At 36.6% G+C, this 15,328-nt stretch overlaps 1 protein-coding gene across 1 annotated transcript in view; it reads right to left on the minus strand.

The window, feature by feature from the left end:
* Positions 1-441: 441 nt before the first annotated feature.
* The window catches only part of LOC132155411 (myomesin-1-like), a 30,609-nt gene continuing 15,722 nt past the window's right edge, over positions 442-15,328 (minus strand). Inside the window, 22 exon segments of the mRNA XM_059564264.1 lie at positions 442-852; positions 911-966; positions 1,219-1,241; positions 1,503-1,539; positions 1,752-1,915; positions 2,151-2,281; positions 2,384-2,427; positions 4,409-4,595; positions 7,336-7,377; positions 7,380-7,435; positions 7,613-7,646; positions 7,752-7,819; positions 7,900-7,959; positions 8,683-8,827; positions 8,934-9,133; positions 9,412-9,518; positions 9,781-9,937; positions 10,046-10,154; positions 10,436-10,534; positions 10,537-10,619; positions 11,668-11,777; positions 11,839-12,056. Of these exon segments, the coding sequence (XP_059420247.1) occupies positions 595-852; positions 911-966; positions 1,219-1,241; positions 1,503-1,539; positions 1,752-1,915; positions 2,151-2,281; positions 2,384-2,427; positions 4,409-4,595; positions 7,336-7,377; positions 7,380-7,435; positions 7,613-7,646; positions 7,752-7,819; positions 7,900-7,959; positions 8,683-8,827; positions 8,934-9,133; positions 9,412-9,518; positions 9,781-9,937; positions 10,046-10,154; positions 10,436-10,534; positions 10,537-10,619; positions 11,668-11,777; positions 11,839-12,056 (2,388 nt within the window). The 3' untranslated portion in view covers positions 442-594.

Consider the following 15,328-nt stretch of genomic DNA (forward strand, 5'->3'; position numbering starts at 1 on the left):
ATAATTAAAAAAATGTTAATGGGATAGTTCACCCAAAAATGGAAATTCTGTCATACTCAAGCTCAATTTGTTCCAAACCTCTATGAGGTTTTTTTTTTTCTTTGAGCCCAGAAAAATATATTTTGGTAAACATAACTAGGGGGTGGGGGAATTTGCGTTTTTTTAGAGGGGACCTCAGTCGCTGTAGAAATCACATGCCTGGTGGGGTTGTCCCACAGTAGAAAACATTTAAAGGGGGGCTCAAAGACCAAAGTGGCCAGGCCTGTCCATCCCGTGGCACAGACAAGAGTCGACAGTAGCTACTGACATTGACAGTATATATAAAAAAAAAATAAGGAAGTCAATGATTATGGTCAACTGGTTACCAGCATTCTTCAAAATATTTTTTTGGGGGTTAAGTATAGTGTGAAAAGCCTAGAAGCATAGCATATATCAGGAAAATTATTTAATATGATTATTTATTTTTTAATCACCACTGTTTATCTAAGGGAAAACCATTCAATACTACACTGTGGGTGGGCATGCTTTGAATTAAAATGCTTTGGAAGGTATACTGGTCATCTGTTAAACCCCTCTCTTCCTCTGTGCATGTCTTTACTCCTTCTCCGCTTCATCCTCCGGGATGTAGACAATGACGGTACACTCTGCCATCTCTGTGCCATACTTGTTCTTCACCAGCAGAGCGTATTTGCCCGAGTTAATGTTTGCAACAGCAGCGATGGTGATGCTGGCAAACTTGCCGTGCTCAAACTTCAGCATGTAGTGATTGTCAGGCAACAGCGGTTTATCATTCTTTACCCAGCTGACCTCGGGAACTGGATCACCCCATACATTACCAGTGAGGTTAAGGGACTGAAAAGGGTGAAAAATATAAATAAACTCTTTACGAAATATGATGCACATATATTACCTTGCCCTCCTGAATGGTAACTACATCAGGTAGGCCGCCCACCACACGGGCACGATCTGCAGATAAACAAACCATTGAATAAGCCGTTTCAAGAAGTTTTAATAAGCAATGAACCAAATCAATACTTGTTCTCTCTAAAGAAATGAATTGTGATTAAATGTTTGTTCAGGCATTTTAATTTCATCTGCTGAACACAGAATAATAATGCTGCAACTGAAACATTTAAATTGGATTGATTTAATGGCGTGACATTGTGAATCTGTACAAAATGTCAGAGCACAATAATAACAGCACAGAAAATCACTTACTTCTCTCTGCTATGGCCGCTGCCCTGAGGAAGGAAAGACAGATAAACATGCAGTTACTGTATATAAGTCTTTAAATAGTGACTCCAAAGTTGATACATGCTTCTCACACTTTTCAATATCAGGAAATGCTTCATTGCAAGCCTCCTGTGATGCACTCGTGGGCGGTCTATTTTAGTGTTATTCTCACAGCTTATGCAAGGAGGTCTTGACCATAAAAAAGTAGAAAATTAGCAAATCCATGTCACATCAATAGAATATGAAGGTTTTCATTAGTTTAAACTTACTTCAGCCTCTTGAATTCTTCAAATGCATCTTCCCACACTATGTAATGGAATGACAGGGGAACAAATAATTAAAACAGAATAATTTAAAAGGTAATACAAATGAAATTGTATATTAAAATATATATATAATATATAATAAAAACAAATGCAAGAAATTACAGTAAACTATAACAAAATACGTTCACGATATCCTATAATGAATGCAGAAGTACCGCGAGGTTGCTTGTGTTGGAACACCTGAGCTCTTACCTTGCCCTGACAGGTCAAGAACTCTCTTGACACTGCCTTGGCGGTTGAAGATATCAATGGCATATTTGCCCTTATCCTTCTCGGTGGGCTCTTTAATTTTGAGCCACAGCTGTTCTCCGGTGACTCCACACTGCACTCTGTCTGAGTGGGAGATCTTTGTTTCTCTGGAACCAGTTAGAAACAAAGGGAAAACACACAAGGTCATTGGCCATGGTCTCTTGAGGTGATACGGTACAGTGAGCAAACAAATTGGCAAAACTTTGGATTGCATTAGTCTTGGGAAGAAATTTTGTTTGAAACCGTTTCAATATACTCTTTCATGTGGCTAACGTGACACTGAAGTCACATTAAAACTGCCCACACACACTGGTAGATAGAGAAGGGCGGCAGGAAGCCTACTTGTGAAGCCAGCCAATGCGGAGATCTTCAATATAGTGCACAACGAATGAGTAGAGAATGATTCCATGTTCTGTGCTCATAACCTTGAGCTCGGTTGAAGAATTGGCTACAAGAACAGAGAAAGAAATGCACTGATCCAATTTAAGTGTTTGAGAGCACATTCCTAATGGAGTGTCATGTTACTGTACATTCAATAATGCTGAGTGGTGAAGGACTGATGGAAAGACACTCACCAATAACTCAAAATACGGTACTTCATTCAGCACTGCTTGATAACCTGATATGGGGAAAAAAAGATAATAAATCACATTTAAGAAGACTGTCAAGTGAATAAAAGTCAAAATAATGAAATTACTGATGGGTGACAGTTTTTTAAATTGGAATATAATGACAGTAATTTAAAGAATAAACATTATATATTTCATCTCTCAATATGAAGCCTATATTATAGAATTATATACTATAGTTGTGGTCAGAATTCTACACTTTGCAGTATTGTCAATATGTTTAATATTTTACCAATATAAGAGGGATCATACAAAATGCGTTATTTTTTTAATTTAGTACTGACCTGAATAAGATATTTTACATAAAATATGTTTACATAGTCTAAAAAAGAAAATAAGTCGAATTTATAAAAATGACCCTATTCAAAAGTATACATACTGTACACTTGATTCTTAATACTGTGTTGTTACCTTAATGATCCACAGCTTTTTTTAATGCGATAGTTGTTTATGAGTCCCTTGTTTGTCCTGAACAGTTAAACTACCTGCTGTTTTTCAGAAAAATCCTCCACGTCCCAAAAAATTATTTGGTTTTCCACCATCTTTTGCATATTTTTATCCTTTCCAACAATGACTGTTTGATTTTGAGATTTATCTTTTCACACTGAGGACAACTGAGGGACTCATACACAACTAAGACAAAAGGTTCAAACACTCACTGATGCTCCAGAAGGAAACACGATGCATTAAGAGCCTGGAAGTGAACACTTTTTGAATTTGAAGATCAGGGTAAATTTTACATATTTTGTATTCTGGGAAACATGTCAGTATCTTCTGTAGCTTCTAAAGGGCAGTATACTAAATATAAAAAAAAAGATCATCAAGAACATGTACACATCTTCATTCTGTTCAAAAGTTTACACCCCTGGCTCTTAATGTGTTGTTTTTCCTTCTGGAGCATCAGCTAGTGTTTGAACCTTTGTGTATGAGTCCCTCAGTTGATGGATCTTAAAATCACACAGTCATTGTTGGAAAAGATTCAAATATGCAAAAGATGCTGAAAAAACTTTTAATTTGTGGGTCTTGAAGGATTTTGTAAAGAACAGCGGGCAGTTTAACTGCTCAGGACAAAGGGACAGATCACAAAACAAAACAAAAAAAAAACAGTTGTGGATCATCCAGGTAACAACACAGTATTAAGCAGTGTTTCTCAAATCTTGTCCTGGAGGGCCGATGCCCAGCAGAGTTTAGCTCCAACCCTAATCAATCCAACCTGATCAAGTTCATCAAGGTCTTCAGGATCCCTAGAAAATCACAGGTAAGCGAGTTTGAGCTAAACTCTGCAGGGCAGTGGCCCTCCAGGACCGGATTTAAGCCGATGTAAACTTTTGAACAGGGTCTAATTCAGGTCAGTACTAAATAAAAAATAACATGCATCTTATTTTGGTAAAATAAAATAAAAAAATTGCAGAAACTGAAAAGTGAATGTAAAATTTTCACCACAACTGTAAATATGCATTAAATCAATTATTATTAATATTTATATATAATATGGAGAGAGACAAGCAAAACACCTAAAGGAGTCGTTTTTCTGGTTTTGTTTTAGTGCTGGACTAATGAAATTCTGTTGTATGTCAGTGCTAAATTTCTTTGAATTGCAAATCAGGGAATTCCACAACCAGTCATTGCAATTCAAATTTCAATTCAACATCAGGATGGATGTGGCCAGTTCAATGCAAATTCCATTTCAACTGAAAGGATGCCAATCCTTAAATTCAGAATTTTGATCAGGCCCGGTGACAAAGTGGCTAGACCTAGGGTTGTGGGTTCGAGTCTTGGGCCGGCAATACTACGACTTCGGTGCCGAACCCCCAACTGCTCCCCGGGTGCTGCAGCATAAATAGCTGCTCACGGTGTGTGTTTGTTCACTGCTGTGTGTGTGCGCACTTTGGCCAGGTTAAATGCAGAGCACAAATTCTGAGTATGGGTCACCATTCTTGGCTAAATGTCACATCACTTTCACCTAAAGACTGAAAAGCCAAGCTTTTCTCCTGCGGAGGATGCAGCAGGCCAACACGAAAAGAGAAGAAAAGAATGTACCATCACAAATAACAACACACTGACACAGGCAACTTATAAAATCAAAGCTCCAGACTTTTGGCTTGCTTGGACTTTCTTCAGTTGCAGGTTTCCGTTGTGCCTTTTCACTCTTAATAAACTGTGAATTAAACAAACACTGCAATTAATGCCAACGCCTCCTACAGGAGTGGCAAGGGAGTTTGCCTCTCTTCTGCAGCATGCATTAAAGGCGCAATATGTCATTTTTCTGCTTTAAAAATAGCAGATATCACTATATCTATGTTATATATTTTTTTTGTTGTGTACTTACATTATCCCGACAGTTTCCACGAACTTTAAAATCCGGAGAAAATTATAGTTTAATTAGAAGACACGGCACGTTTCTTTATTTCCGTTTTGTCGCCCGTCTATGGCGTCATATAAACTTTGCCCCCTCTAGTTTATCTAACTTCCTCCGGAACCGCCAAATACAAAGGTGAACAGAAGCAAAGACGAGACGAAGAAGAAAAAGTAGTAGCTAGCTTTGATCGAGACTATTATATTTTATATTTATATTGTTTATATTCGTATTTATACCTCAATCAATAACTTAGTTATGGATCATGATTATGCTTTGCCTGCACGTTCTGTGAAGCGCAAACGTACGGGTGAAATAAATGACCTGAGAAGGTTTTGGGATGAAGAAGAAACAAGACACGGGTAAATATTGGAGTTGCATTTCCAAGATAGAGAGAGCTTCGTGACAAGCTGAAACTACAGAGAGATGCTTGCATTCTAATAAACAGGTATGCATCCATTCAGCTAACTATATCTATCCGTATATTTTGTGAAACGATGATGTCTTGTGTAAAACGCAGACGGACTAGCTCTCATGTAGAGTATAATGTAAATCTACATGTGTTCTATATCTAGCTGGATAAAGTAGCTTCAAATGCAGTTCACTATCTTGTTCGATATCATAGTATAAACGTAGCCTAATTATAATTATTAACGAAAGGCAACCGTGTTTTTTTTAACATATATTACTACTAGCTAGATGGAATGTTGATTTGATAGGGGTCTGATAATTCATATCTCTCCGTTCGAAAATACGTGATTGTCAAATTACTAAGGCCGGTGACACACTGGCTGTGTGGCATCTCTGCTGCGTGCCAGAAGCGTGGCGGCTGCCTCGCGTTTTCTGTGTCTTTACACACCAGAACCGTGCTGCTGCTGCTGTAGGTGACATAGAGGGAGACCGCTGACAGACCAGGCTCTTGTCTTCATGACAACAATATCTATACTTCAGGTTGAACATAACTATAAAGCCTACTGATAAAGGACACCGTCAACAGTATTGACGGCAAAATAGACTATGTTTGACAGGTGCAATATTTAAAGGTCGATAATTATTTATTTATTTTTTAAATTACATTTGTATCTGAATTTATGTCAACCTATAGACTTTCAGACATCAAAATGTCATGAATTAATATGTATTTGTGTACAAAATTACATATAAACATATTTTCCTATTATATTTTGCCTGGAAACGCTTCCAACACGCGTGCGTGTCGCGTGAAAAATAGGCGTCGGTTCTATTTCTAGCATGTACACGTTTTCCGCGCGGCTCGAGCCGCACCTGAGACACACGTCTCACGCAGGCAGTCTGCAAGCTCTAACCTATTAACATGGGAGCCGAATTAAAAACTGATACGCCATGCAGCTGAGACGCTTGCGCCACGCATCCAGTGTGTCGCCGGCCTCAGTTAAAATGAGTGAGGAATGTGGGGAGCGACAGAGCGCGTGTTCCAATGAACAACAACTCCCATGAGCCTACGCTCTTTCCCGACGTCATCAAAGTACGTCTCATGTTATTATTTTGATTGAGTGACCCCTGGTGGCCAAAAATTCCATACTGCACGTTTAAATCCACCCTTCTCTCAGTCCAGCAGGACTGGCATCTTATTGGTAGTTGAATTCAGCTTTTAATACGTATAACACATTAATATTACAAAATGAAAGCCAGATTGCACATAATATGATAATTTGCATTACTTTACAAAACTGCCATCCAAATCTGAATTCAGGAAATGGCTTCCTTTAAAAACAAGATTCACAAACAGAAGGACCATATATTTATGATATATGGACATAAATGTTCAAATGTCATAAATAATTGAATAGGTTTTGCAACCTGTCTGTTCAAAGTACAGGGTATGATAAGCATGATATATATAGAATCCATCATAGGTGCATATGCCATTATATATTTCTTCAAGGGCTATTTTACTTACTTTATAACTAATATTGCTGTATCCTTCATTACATTAACATTACATTGCTGCATTAACTATTGTGAAGATTTTTGAAGGGATGCATTATGTAAAAAGTAGCCTAAAACAAACCTAAACCTAAGCTTAAGTAGCTAAGTAGCTATTTGGCTGTTAGTTAATAATGTAGGTGATGTCGGACGAAAATTAAAGGAATTTTAGAGGCAGAGCAAGTTATTAAATGTGGATAAAAGATTACGGAGACCTTTTTTTCTCATTGAAAAATACAGATGAATCAGGAACATGTATTAAGAAAGTACATTTTCATTTCATGCTGATTTTAAACACTGACTATTACTTTTCAGGAAGGCTTTTGAGATGTAATAAAATGACTTATATCTCCTCATGTCTAAAGGAATAAAGAAAAGAAATGTATTCTTCAGTACTATGCAAATATCTAATCATTTATGAATCCGTGTGTCAGAGAGGAGAGTGGCTTTTAGCCTAGCAAAGCTTGTAGCATATGTATAATACTGCATCAAGCAAAAATGCATTCATTATAATAATCAAATGGATGCTGAAATCCCAGCATGAAAACTGTCCCATCTTTGCCCAACCAAGTCTGACCTTGCCAATGTCAAATGTCAACACTTCATCTGATTTTCTGATCTGATCTTCTTAGCATCCTCATCATCCTCTTCAATCTCAATTCCATCCTTAAACCAGGCTGTGACGAGTGGGGCGGGGCCGAGGGACATGGGAGCAAGGCCGGTGGAGTGATTGGAGATGAGCTACACCTGTTCGACCCGCCGGTCTCGAGGCCCACGGAGGAGATGGAAGGATATAAAACTGGAGCGACGACAGTGAAGGACGAGAGAGGACCAGGCCTGGCCACTCGTCACACAGGCAATCTCAGTGGCAGGTTTGATGTTTCCAACCTATAGCAGGAGAAAGATGGAAAAGGGGATTTTAACAAGTATCTTTTCAACCTGAGGCATTGACAGACAGTTTCATGTTCCCATCTTTGATTCCTAGAGCCTTACCTTGCATTTCAGATGCACATCACATTCTGGGGTGACCTCGAAACTGAGATACTCCACAAAGTGCGGACCTGTGTGTGGGAGAATATTTTAGTCATTCAACAACTAAAGTGAGATTTAACACCAAAAATACAGTGTAAAGACAGTGTACCTTGCCTTCTGACCCACTCTGCTCTCTCAAACTCAGATTTTTTCTGAAGCTCAGCAAACTCTGTAAAACAGCATTATAAATGGAAGAAAATGATCAAAGCATGCAGAATACAGCTTATTTTGAGCACTGAATTCTGTTTAGAGTCCATTCATAAGCATTCCTCAAAGCTAAAACACATTTCTTGTCACCCCACCTGTCTAGTTCATTTGGATTTGGAGTTATTAACGGTACTCTCCTGCCCTCCACAGGACATACTGATAAAAAGCTCTGTTAGATGTACTGTGGTTCACTGGTTTGCATAATGGGTTGAACACAAATATATGTTGGGGTCCAAATCTGGGATTCAAAATCTAATTTAAAGTGATTTAATTCAAAATGAAAACGAGTTATGATGTGAGAAAAATGAGAAATACATAAGACTGTCACTGATTATTCACTCAAATTGTTAGGCTAATAATAATACTAATAGTAATAATTAGTACTATTATTTACTCAAAACTATATGAGTGAAAATAAGTGACAGAAAAATATATGATTATGAATTATGTAAGTATTTTCACTAGCGGTTTCAAACTTTTGGACATCTATTTGCTTACTGCTCTTACTGTTTTTTATATATATATATATATATATATATATATATATATATATATATATATATATATATATATATATATATATATATATATATATATATATATATATATATATATATATTATAAGTTGTAGGGATACTAAAGATTATGTTACTAAAAAAAAAAAAAAATTAAAACATGACCTCACCTTCTCCAATAAGCACTAAGCTGGTGCGACAAGTGGCTTTACCATCAACAAGGTTAAATGTGAAGGTTCCCTCATCAGTAACCTCCAGTGAGTCCATGAACATCTCAATAATGTCAGTGGTTTTGTTAAAGTTCATTGTGTACTTCTGAAAAACAAAACACCACATGAACATGTGTGCTGTCTAAGTTTGCATGATAATTAATGTTAGTTTGTGAAGTCCACTGGAGCTAAAATGTACTGATATGACTTACCTTTCCTTCATGGACGATATTATCATTGAATACAGACTCCACTTGGCAGTTAGAAGTGAACTTGCATACAACAACATACTGATTGGTAAATGTATATTAAGTATGCATAATGCCTATACTAAAAAAGTCTGGAGTAGGTCTAGGTAAAGTACTTACTGGGGACTGGTGGTCACGGCTGATATCCAACAAGCGCTTAAGTCCTACAAAAAGTAAACAACATTGCATGTAATCAACAAAGCCTACTTTTTATGGAAAAGAAATCAGCAGCTGCTGTGCTCTCAGCTGACCTTAAGAAGTAGTGATCTCCTTGTGCTTCCTTCTTAACAACATCAACTCTGGGGACCCACCGGTGGGTCCAATATTGCATATGCCTAATTCTCAAAAAATCAAAATAACAGCTGAAGTGGTTAAGCATGAATGTCTCTCAAAGAAATGTAATGGAAGGAATATCACCGTCTGCAACCGGAAAATGACTTACGTTCCTCAGTGCGCGTGTAGCTGGCAGAGACACCATCAGTGTTGGTCACAACACAGGAGTAAGTGCCTAGGTCTTCTAACGATGGGTCATTAAAGATGGCTCTGGACCTGCATAAAGAAAATGCATGGTTCGATTAACAATAATACATAACACAAATAATACATATAGTTTACCCTTATATTCAGTATAATATAATATACAGGATAAATGGATTAATCTTTTGGCTTTTAATTAGGTCAGAGGAACGTATTGAGATTATTTTAAATATTTAAATTATTTCATATTATCATTTCTTTACATTATTCAAACATAAAAACAATCAATCTCAACAACATGAAAAAGACTGTATTAGTTTAGAAGTCTACTTACTTGCCCCCAGTAGTCTGAACGGTGAGACGGGAAGTGTCAGTGAAGGCCTTGTAGTTTTTAGACCACACAAACTGAGAGTCCTCTTTAAGATCGGAGCACTCAAAGATCAGAGAGATCACACCATCGTCGTCCACATCCACTATTATTTCATTGGTTCCTGAGGAGAACCCAACATGTGGAACAGAATTAGAAATGCAGGTGGTCAGTGACAGACGTTTTCCTCAACAAACAGCTGTATCCATGTCCTTGAAACAAAAAATCTCACCGGGGCGGGTCTCAGCCAAAATCGCATCTGTTTCCTTTGAGGGTCCACCTGCCACATTCTTAGCATTGATGCGCAGCCTGTAGGAAACACCCTCTTGGAGACCAGTTACCTTTATCAAACAGAGAAAACTATTATGAGTTTTGTTTCATCTTGTTCTTTATTTTCTTTTGAATAACAACTAAATGTCTCAACACATAAAAATAAAGAAACATTTAAAACATAATTAAAAGCAAGAGCTAGTTCTAAGAAATTGATTTGCAATTAAGCAATGCACAACTTTTCTGTCTCCTTCCTAAAAACAGAACTTGAACTATATACTATAACAATAAATGACTAAACTGTGAAAACTTAAACACTCCTTTTAATCAAACAAAATATCTTATTTATTACCTTCATGTAAGTATTTTTTGTGGATCTCTCTTGGACACATCTCCATCTGCCATTCTCTTCCTTAGAATCCACATAATATCCAGTTACAGGACTGCGGCCAGCCGGCCACTGAATGTAGGTGGTTCCCACAGGAGCACCATAGAGTCTTTACGCACCTCCTGGACACGGAGGCCATGAGGAGGGCCTGGGTTTGTTGAAAAGTAAAATGCACACAGAGAAAAGCCTGTGATACATCACCACAGCAGGTAAAATGGACAAAAAAATAAAAAACAAATTATTGTTGACTAAATTGAACCAAACTCCCTTCAGTGGCAAATCAGCATGTTTGGCGTCCAACTTAAATAGTTCAAAGGCAGTACAGCTTCTATTAATGCTTAAGAAAGTAAATTACTTTTAACAATTTACATACATTTTAAAAATATATATTTAGTTAAAATCAGCAATAAAATGAACTTCCAAGGTGGGCTCAAGGCCTGAAAAAATATGTGACGAATAAAAACAAATCATAAATAAATAAATATCAAGTAAAAATTTAATTGAAAAAAGTGTGATTTCTAGAGCAGATTAGCTTAATAAAATGTTGGTCATTTAAATAAAATTCCATCGTCATATGTATAATGAATAACACTTTCATAGTTTCATGTCACAAAAGTTGAGAATCACTGTTCTAGAGTAAACAAACTCAAAAATTAAATTTACACTCGAAAAGCTCATATATACGGTGCACATAAGGTGCCATGGTCGGTTCACTTAGTTTTGTCATGGCCACGACATAATAACTTGTGAGAATGTGATAATATGTCGTGGCCAGGCCACTAGATATTAATTTGAGTGAACGTCATATTTACTTGTGGGAACTTGATATTATGTCGTAGCCAATGGATGTCGTTCCGTCAACATTACATCGAGGCCACAACATAAGGATGTCGGTACCTCGACAAAATGATCATGTTCCCACGAATTAATATGACATTCCCTCAAATTAATATCTCATGGCTACGACATAATATCACATTCCCACAAGTTTTTATGTCATGGCCACGACAAAACTAAGTGAACTCCTTATGGGCACCGTACATATAAAATATTGAGCATTATGATTTCTTCTACTCCTTGATTTCTTCTTGATAATTTTCCTATAAGTGATCTGTCTCCTCCCCATTACAATCTCTCTTATATACTGTTTTAAACATTAAAATTTCATTGCCTGACATAAATGCTGACTGGTTTACCTGGAACAGCCACAGTCCATTCCTTGCACTCCAAGGGGACCGTGGGGATTGAAGATTCACTAATACCAGCCCGATTGACTGCACACACCTGGAACTGGTAAAATTCTTTACTTTATCAAAGTTTTTCATTTTATAAAACTAAATAAATCCACACATTGTCATAAATCCAGCACTGTGATATCATGACCTACTTTATAAGATGTCCCAGTGACTGCCTGGAGGTTAATTTCATGCCACTTGCTTGTGACTCCATCCCTCACTGTTCTGTAATCCAGGTAGTAACCTCTGATGTCTGCTCCACCAGTCTTAGCAGGAGCTTGCCAGCCCAGCACCATGTAGTCACGGACCCTCTCCAGCAAGGTCACACCGGTGGGGGGGGCTTGGGTCGGCTGCAGAAGGACAAGACTTAGTTCAGCCCAACAAAACATTCAAACATTGGCTACTTGCTTTTGTTATCCAAACAAAGAACTAATGTATGACATAGTAGGGCATCAGCATAGATATCAAAGCCTGATGACCTAAAATTTAGCTGTTATGTTCTCTTAATACTAAATCATGTTATTTTATACACACATTCTGCATTTTATTTGAACAATGCAGAGTCAAAATAACAATAATTATGTTCATGCTGTTCAGACTCTGCAAACAAACAGACAGTAAGCATGCTGCTCTTGTTATATAACAAATCCTGTTATATCATATGTTGGCTAAGTTCAATTTAACCACAAAATCAGTAGGAAAAAAAAGTTACATTTTGGATTTAAAAATGAAGTCTACTACTAAAAGCTCTTTAAGACTTAAAACAACAACAAAAAAATCATCATGTTGTGACAGTGTTTTAAATTGTAATACAAAAATAAATATATTAAGCTACTGAAATCTAAACTTCATTCCATAAACTGGAGTACAAAATATTATTTATTATTTAATATATTATACAATGTGTCCATTTTCGTAACTGAAATACAGTACCATAATTTACTGAATGAATGGGAGTTGGTGTGCTTATTGTTTTGAAAAATAAACTAATTCAAAACGTGTTACCAAGATTCATCCACCTGTCCATGACACATACAGGGATCATCCACAATCTGAACAGGTCTATACTTACAGTGCTCAGGACGTAGGATGACCTTCGCTCAACTTGTTCTACCACCCTCCCTGCTCAGGCTTTGTGTTTTTAACTTGGTGGTATGCAAAGTATGAATAGCACAGCCAATATATGCAGTATAATCTTGACTTTTGAATGGCAATGAAGGCTAAGTGAGAAGGTATTGCACATATAGAGTGAATCTGAAGGATGGTTTTGTACTGGTCAAGGACTGTATGGTGCTAAGTGCTGGCACACATCAGGGAAAGAAGGAATCACAGTTATGAAATGTTTTTTTAATGGTTTCTTTCACAAAGTTAGACAACATTAAACATACAGACGGAATGCATTACACACAGGCTTCAAATTAAAGGTATAGTCCACCCAAAAATGAAAATTCAGTCATCATTTACTCACCCTCAAGTTGTTCCAAAGCTGTATGAGTTTCTTTCTTCTGCTGAACACAAAGGAAGAAGTCGTGGTATAATGGTTAGAGAGTTTGACTTCTAGCCCTAAGGTTGTGGGTTGAGTCTCGGGCCGGCAATACCATGACTTAGGTGCCCTTGAGCAAGGCACTGAACCCCCAACTGCTCCCCGGGCGCCACAGCATAAATGGTTATCCACCGTTTGTGCTCACTGCTGTGTGTGTGCACGTGGATGGGTTAAATGCAGAGCACGAATGATTTTCAGTATGTCACGTCACTTTCACTAACCAAACAGTTTAAATTAAATGGGAAAAAAATACTATGGAAGTCAATGACTACTGTCAACTGTTTGGTTACCAACATTGTTCAAAATATCTTCGTTTGTGTTCAGCAAAAGCAAGAAACTCATACAAGTTTAGAACAATTAGATAATGAGTAAACGTTGACAGAATTTTTTTTTGGGTGAACTACCCCTTCATTTTTTTTATTTATAAAGCTAAAGTTTAGATAAATATTTAATTGTGCCTCTCTCAGATAAAAATTTATTTGGCAAAAATGTAAATGTAAATGTTTTTCAGGATACTTTGATGAATAGAACGTTCAAAATAAGAGCATTTGCTTTATTTGAAGTAAAAACCTATTGTAGCATTATACACTTCAATACTGTCACTCTAATGCTATTATTGCATCCTTGCTTGAGTGGAAGCATTAATAAAATATTACTGAGCCCAAAACCTTTGAATAGTACTTTCCTGAACTGACACTGCTGGTCTCATCCCAAATTCATGCCACATAGGATTAGAAAATGTGCAATATGACCCCTTTGAGAAGTCCTGAAACATACTCTCTATCGTGCAATTCAGAACATGTGCCACTAACCCTTTTTCTTTTTTGTATCAAGTGCTAATACTAACCTAATCTGTCTCCCACAGTAGTCGCCCCAGTTTCTTCTGACGGCTCTCCAACTCCAGCAGAGTTGCAGCTACGGACACGGAAGCTGTAAGATTTGCCCTCAGCAAGCTCAAACAGGGCAAAGCGGGGGTACTTCACTGGCATCCCGGTGTTCACCCTCTGTCATGTATCTGTACCTGCCAAACACACTGTAAACCCCGATAAGTTAAGATAACTCAAAAAATTGGAGGAAACTTATTACCTCAAAACTTTTAAGTTGATAAAATTAATTGTTTTAAGTCAGTTACACTTATATTCATAGAACAGATTAACTCAAAATTATTTATTAGAATACACTTTTTGTATGCATTTTATAACTCAAAACTTTTAAGTTGATAAAATGTATTGTCTAGTCAGTTATTTTAAGTTTTTTTAATTATTTTAAGTCAGTTACACTTAAATCCACAAAACAGATTAACTCAAAATCATTGATTTGAATAAACTTTTCTTTTATGTATTTTATAACTCAATTTTTATTGATCACAAATTAAAAGTACTAAATTTTTGTTATACATTTAAAAATAAATAAAATACTTAATTTGCAATTTTCAAAGAAGTTTGACCTCAAAATTAACATTAGCAAAATATTATTTCTTAAACATTAGAAAGACAATTTCAAACTCCATATATGAAAGTACGTTTTATTTTGCAAAAGGCATTTTTTGCAGCATTATAACAGACCTCTGTATACATTAGAATGTAACTGTATGAGACACAACAAATGTAAAGGACAGAGGTGTAAAAAACTAGTGCATCCAGAGATACAGGAAAAACTCTCTTAACAAGTAAATTATTATTTTTTTAACTGCAATCTGGGTGCTAGTGGCATTCAGTAACACAATCCCAGTATTTACCAAGTGAACACAAAATCTGTGTTCTGCAAAATTTCTACATTTGAGATAAGTATTACAACAGACTGTAACAATATTAAAGTCACAAGTGAAAAAAGAAAATTAACAGTCTCTTGTGCATCCAGAAAATTTAAACCGCAATCTGGGTGCTAGTGGCTTTGAGTAACGCAATCCCAGTAAATACTAGGTGAACACAAAATCTGTGTTCTGGAAAATTTCTAAATTTGAGATAAGTATAACAACACTGTAACAATATTAGTCACAACAAGTGAAATAAAAGACAATAAACAGTCTCTTGTTTATCCAGAATATTTAGACCGCAATCTGGGTGCTAGTGGCATTCA

The sequence above is a fragment of the Carassius carassius genome, chromosome 12 (assembly GCF_963082965.1).
Source record: "Carassius carassius chromosome 12, fCarCar2.1, whole genome shotgun sequence".
NCBI lineage: Eukaryota > Metazoa > Chordata > Actinopteri > Cypriniformes > Cyprinidae > Carassius > Carassius carassius.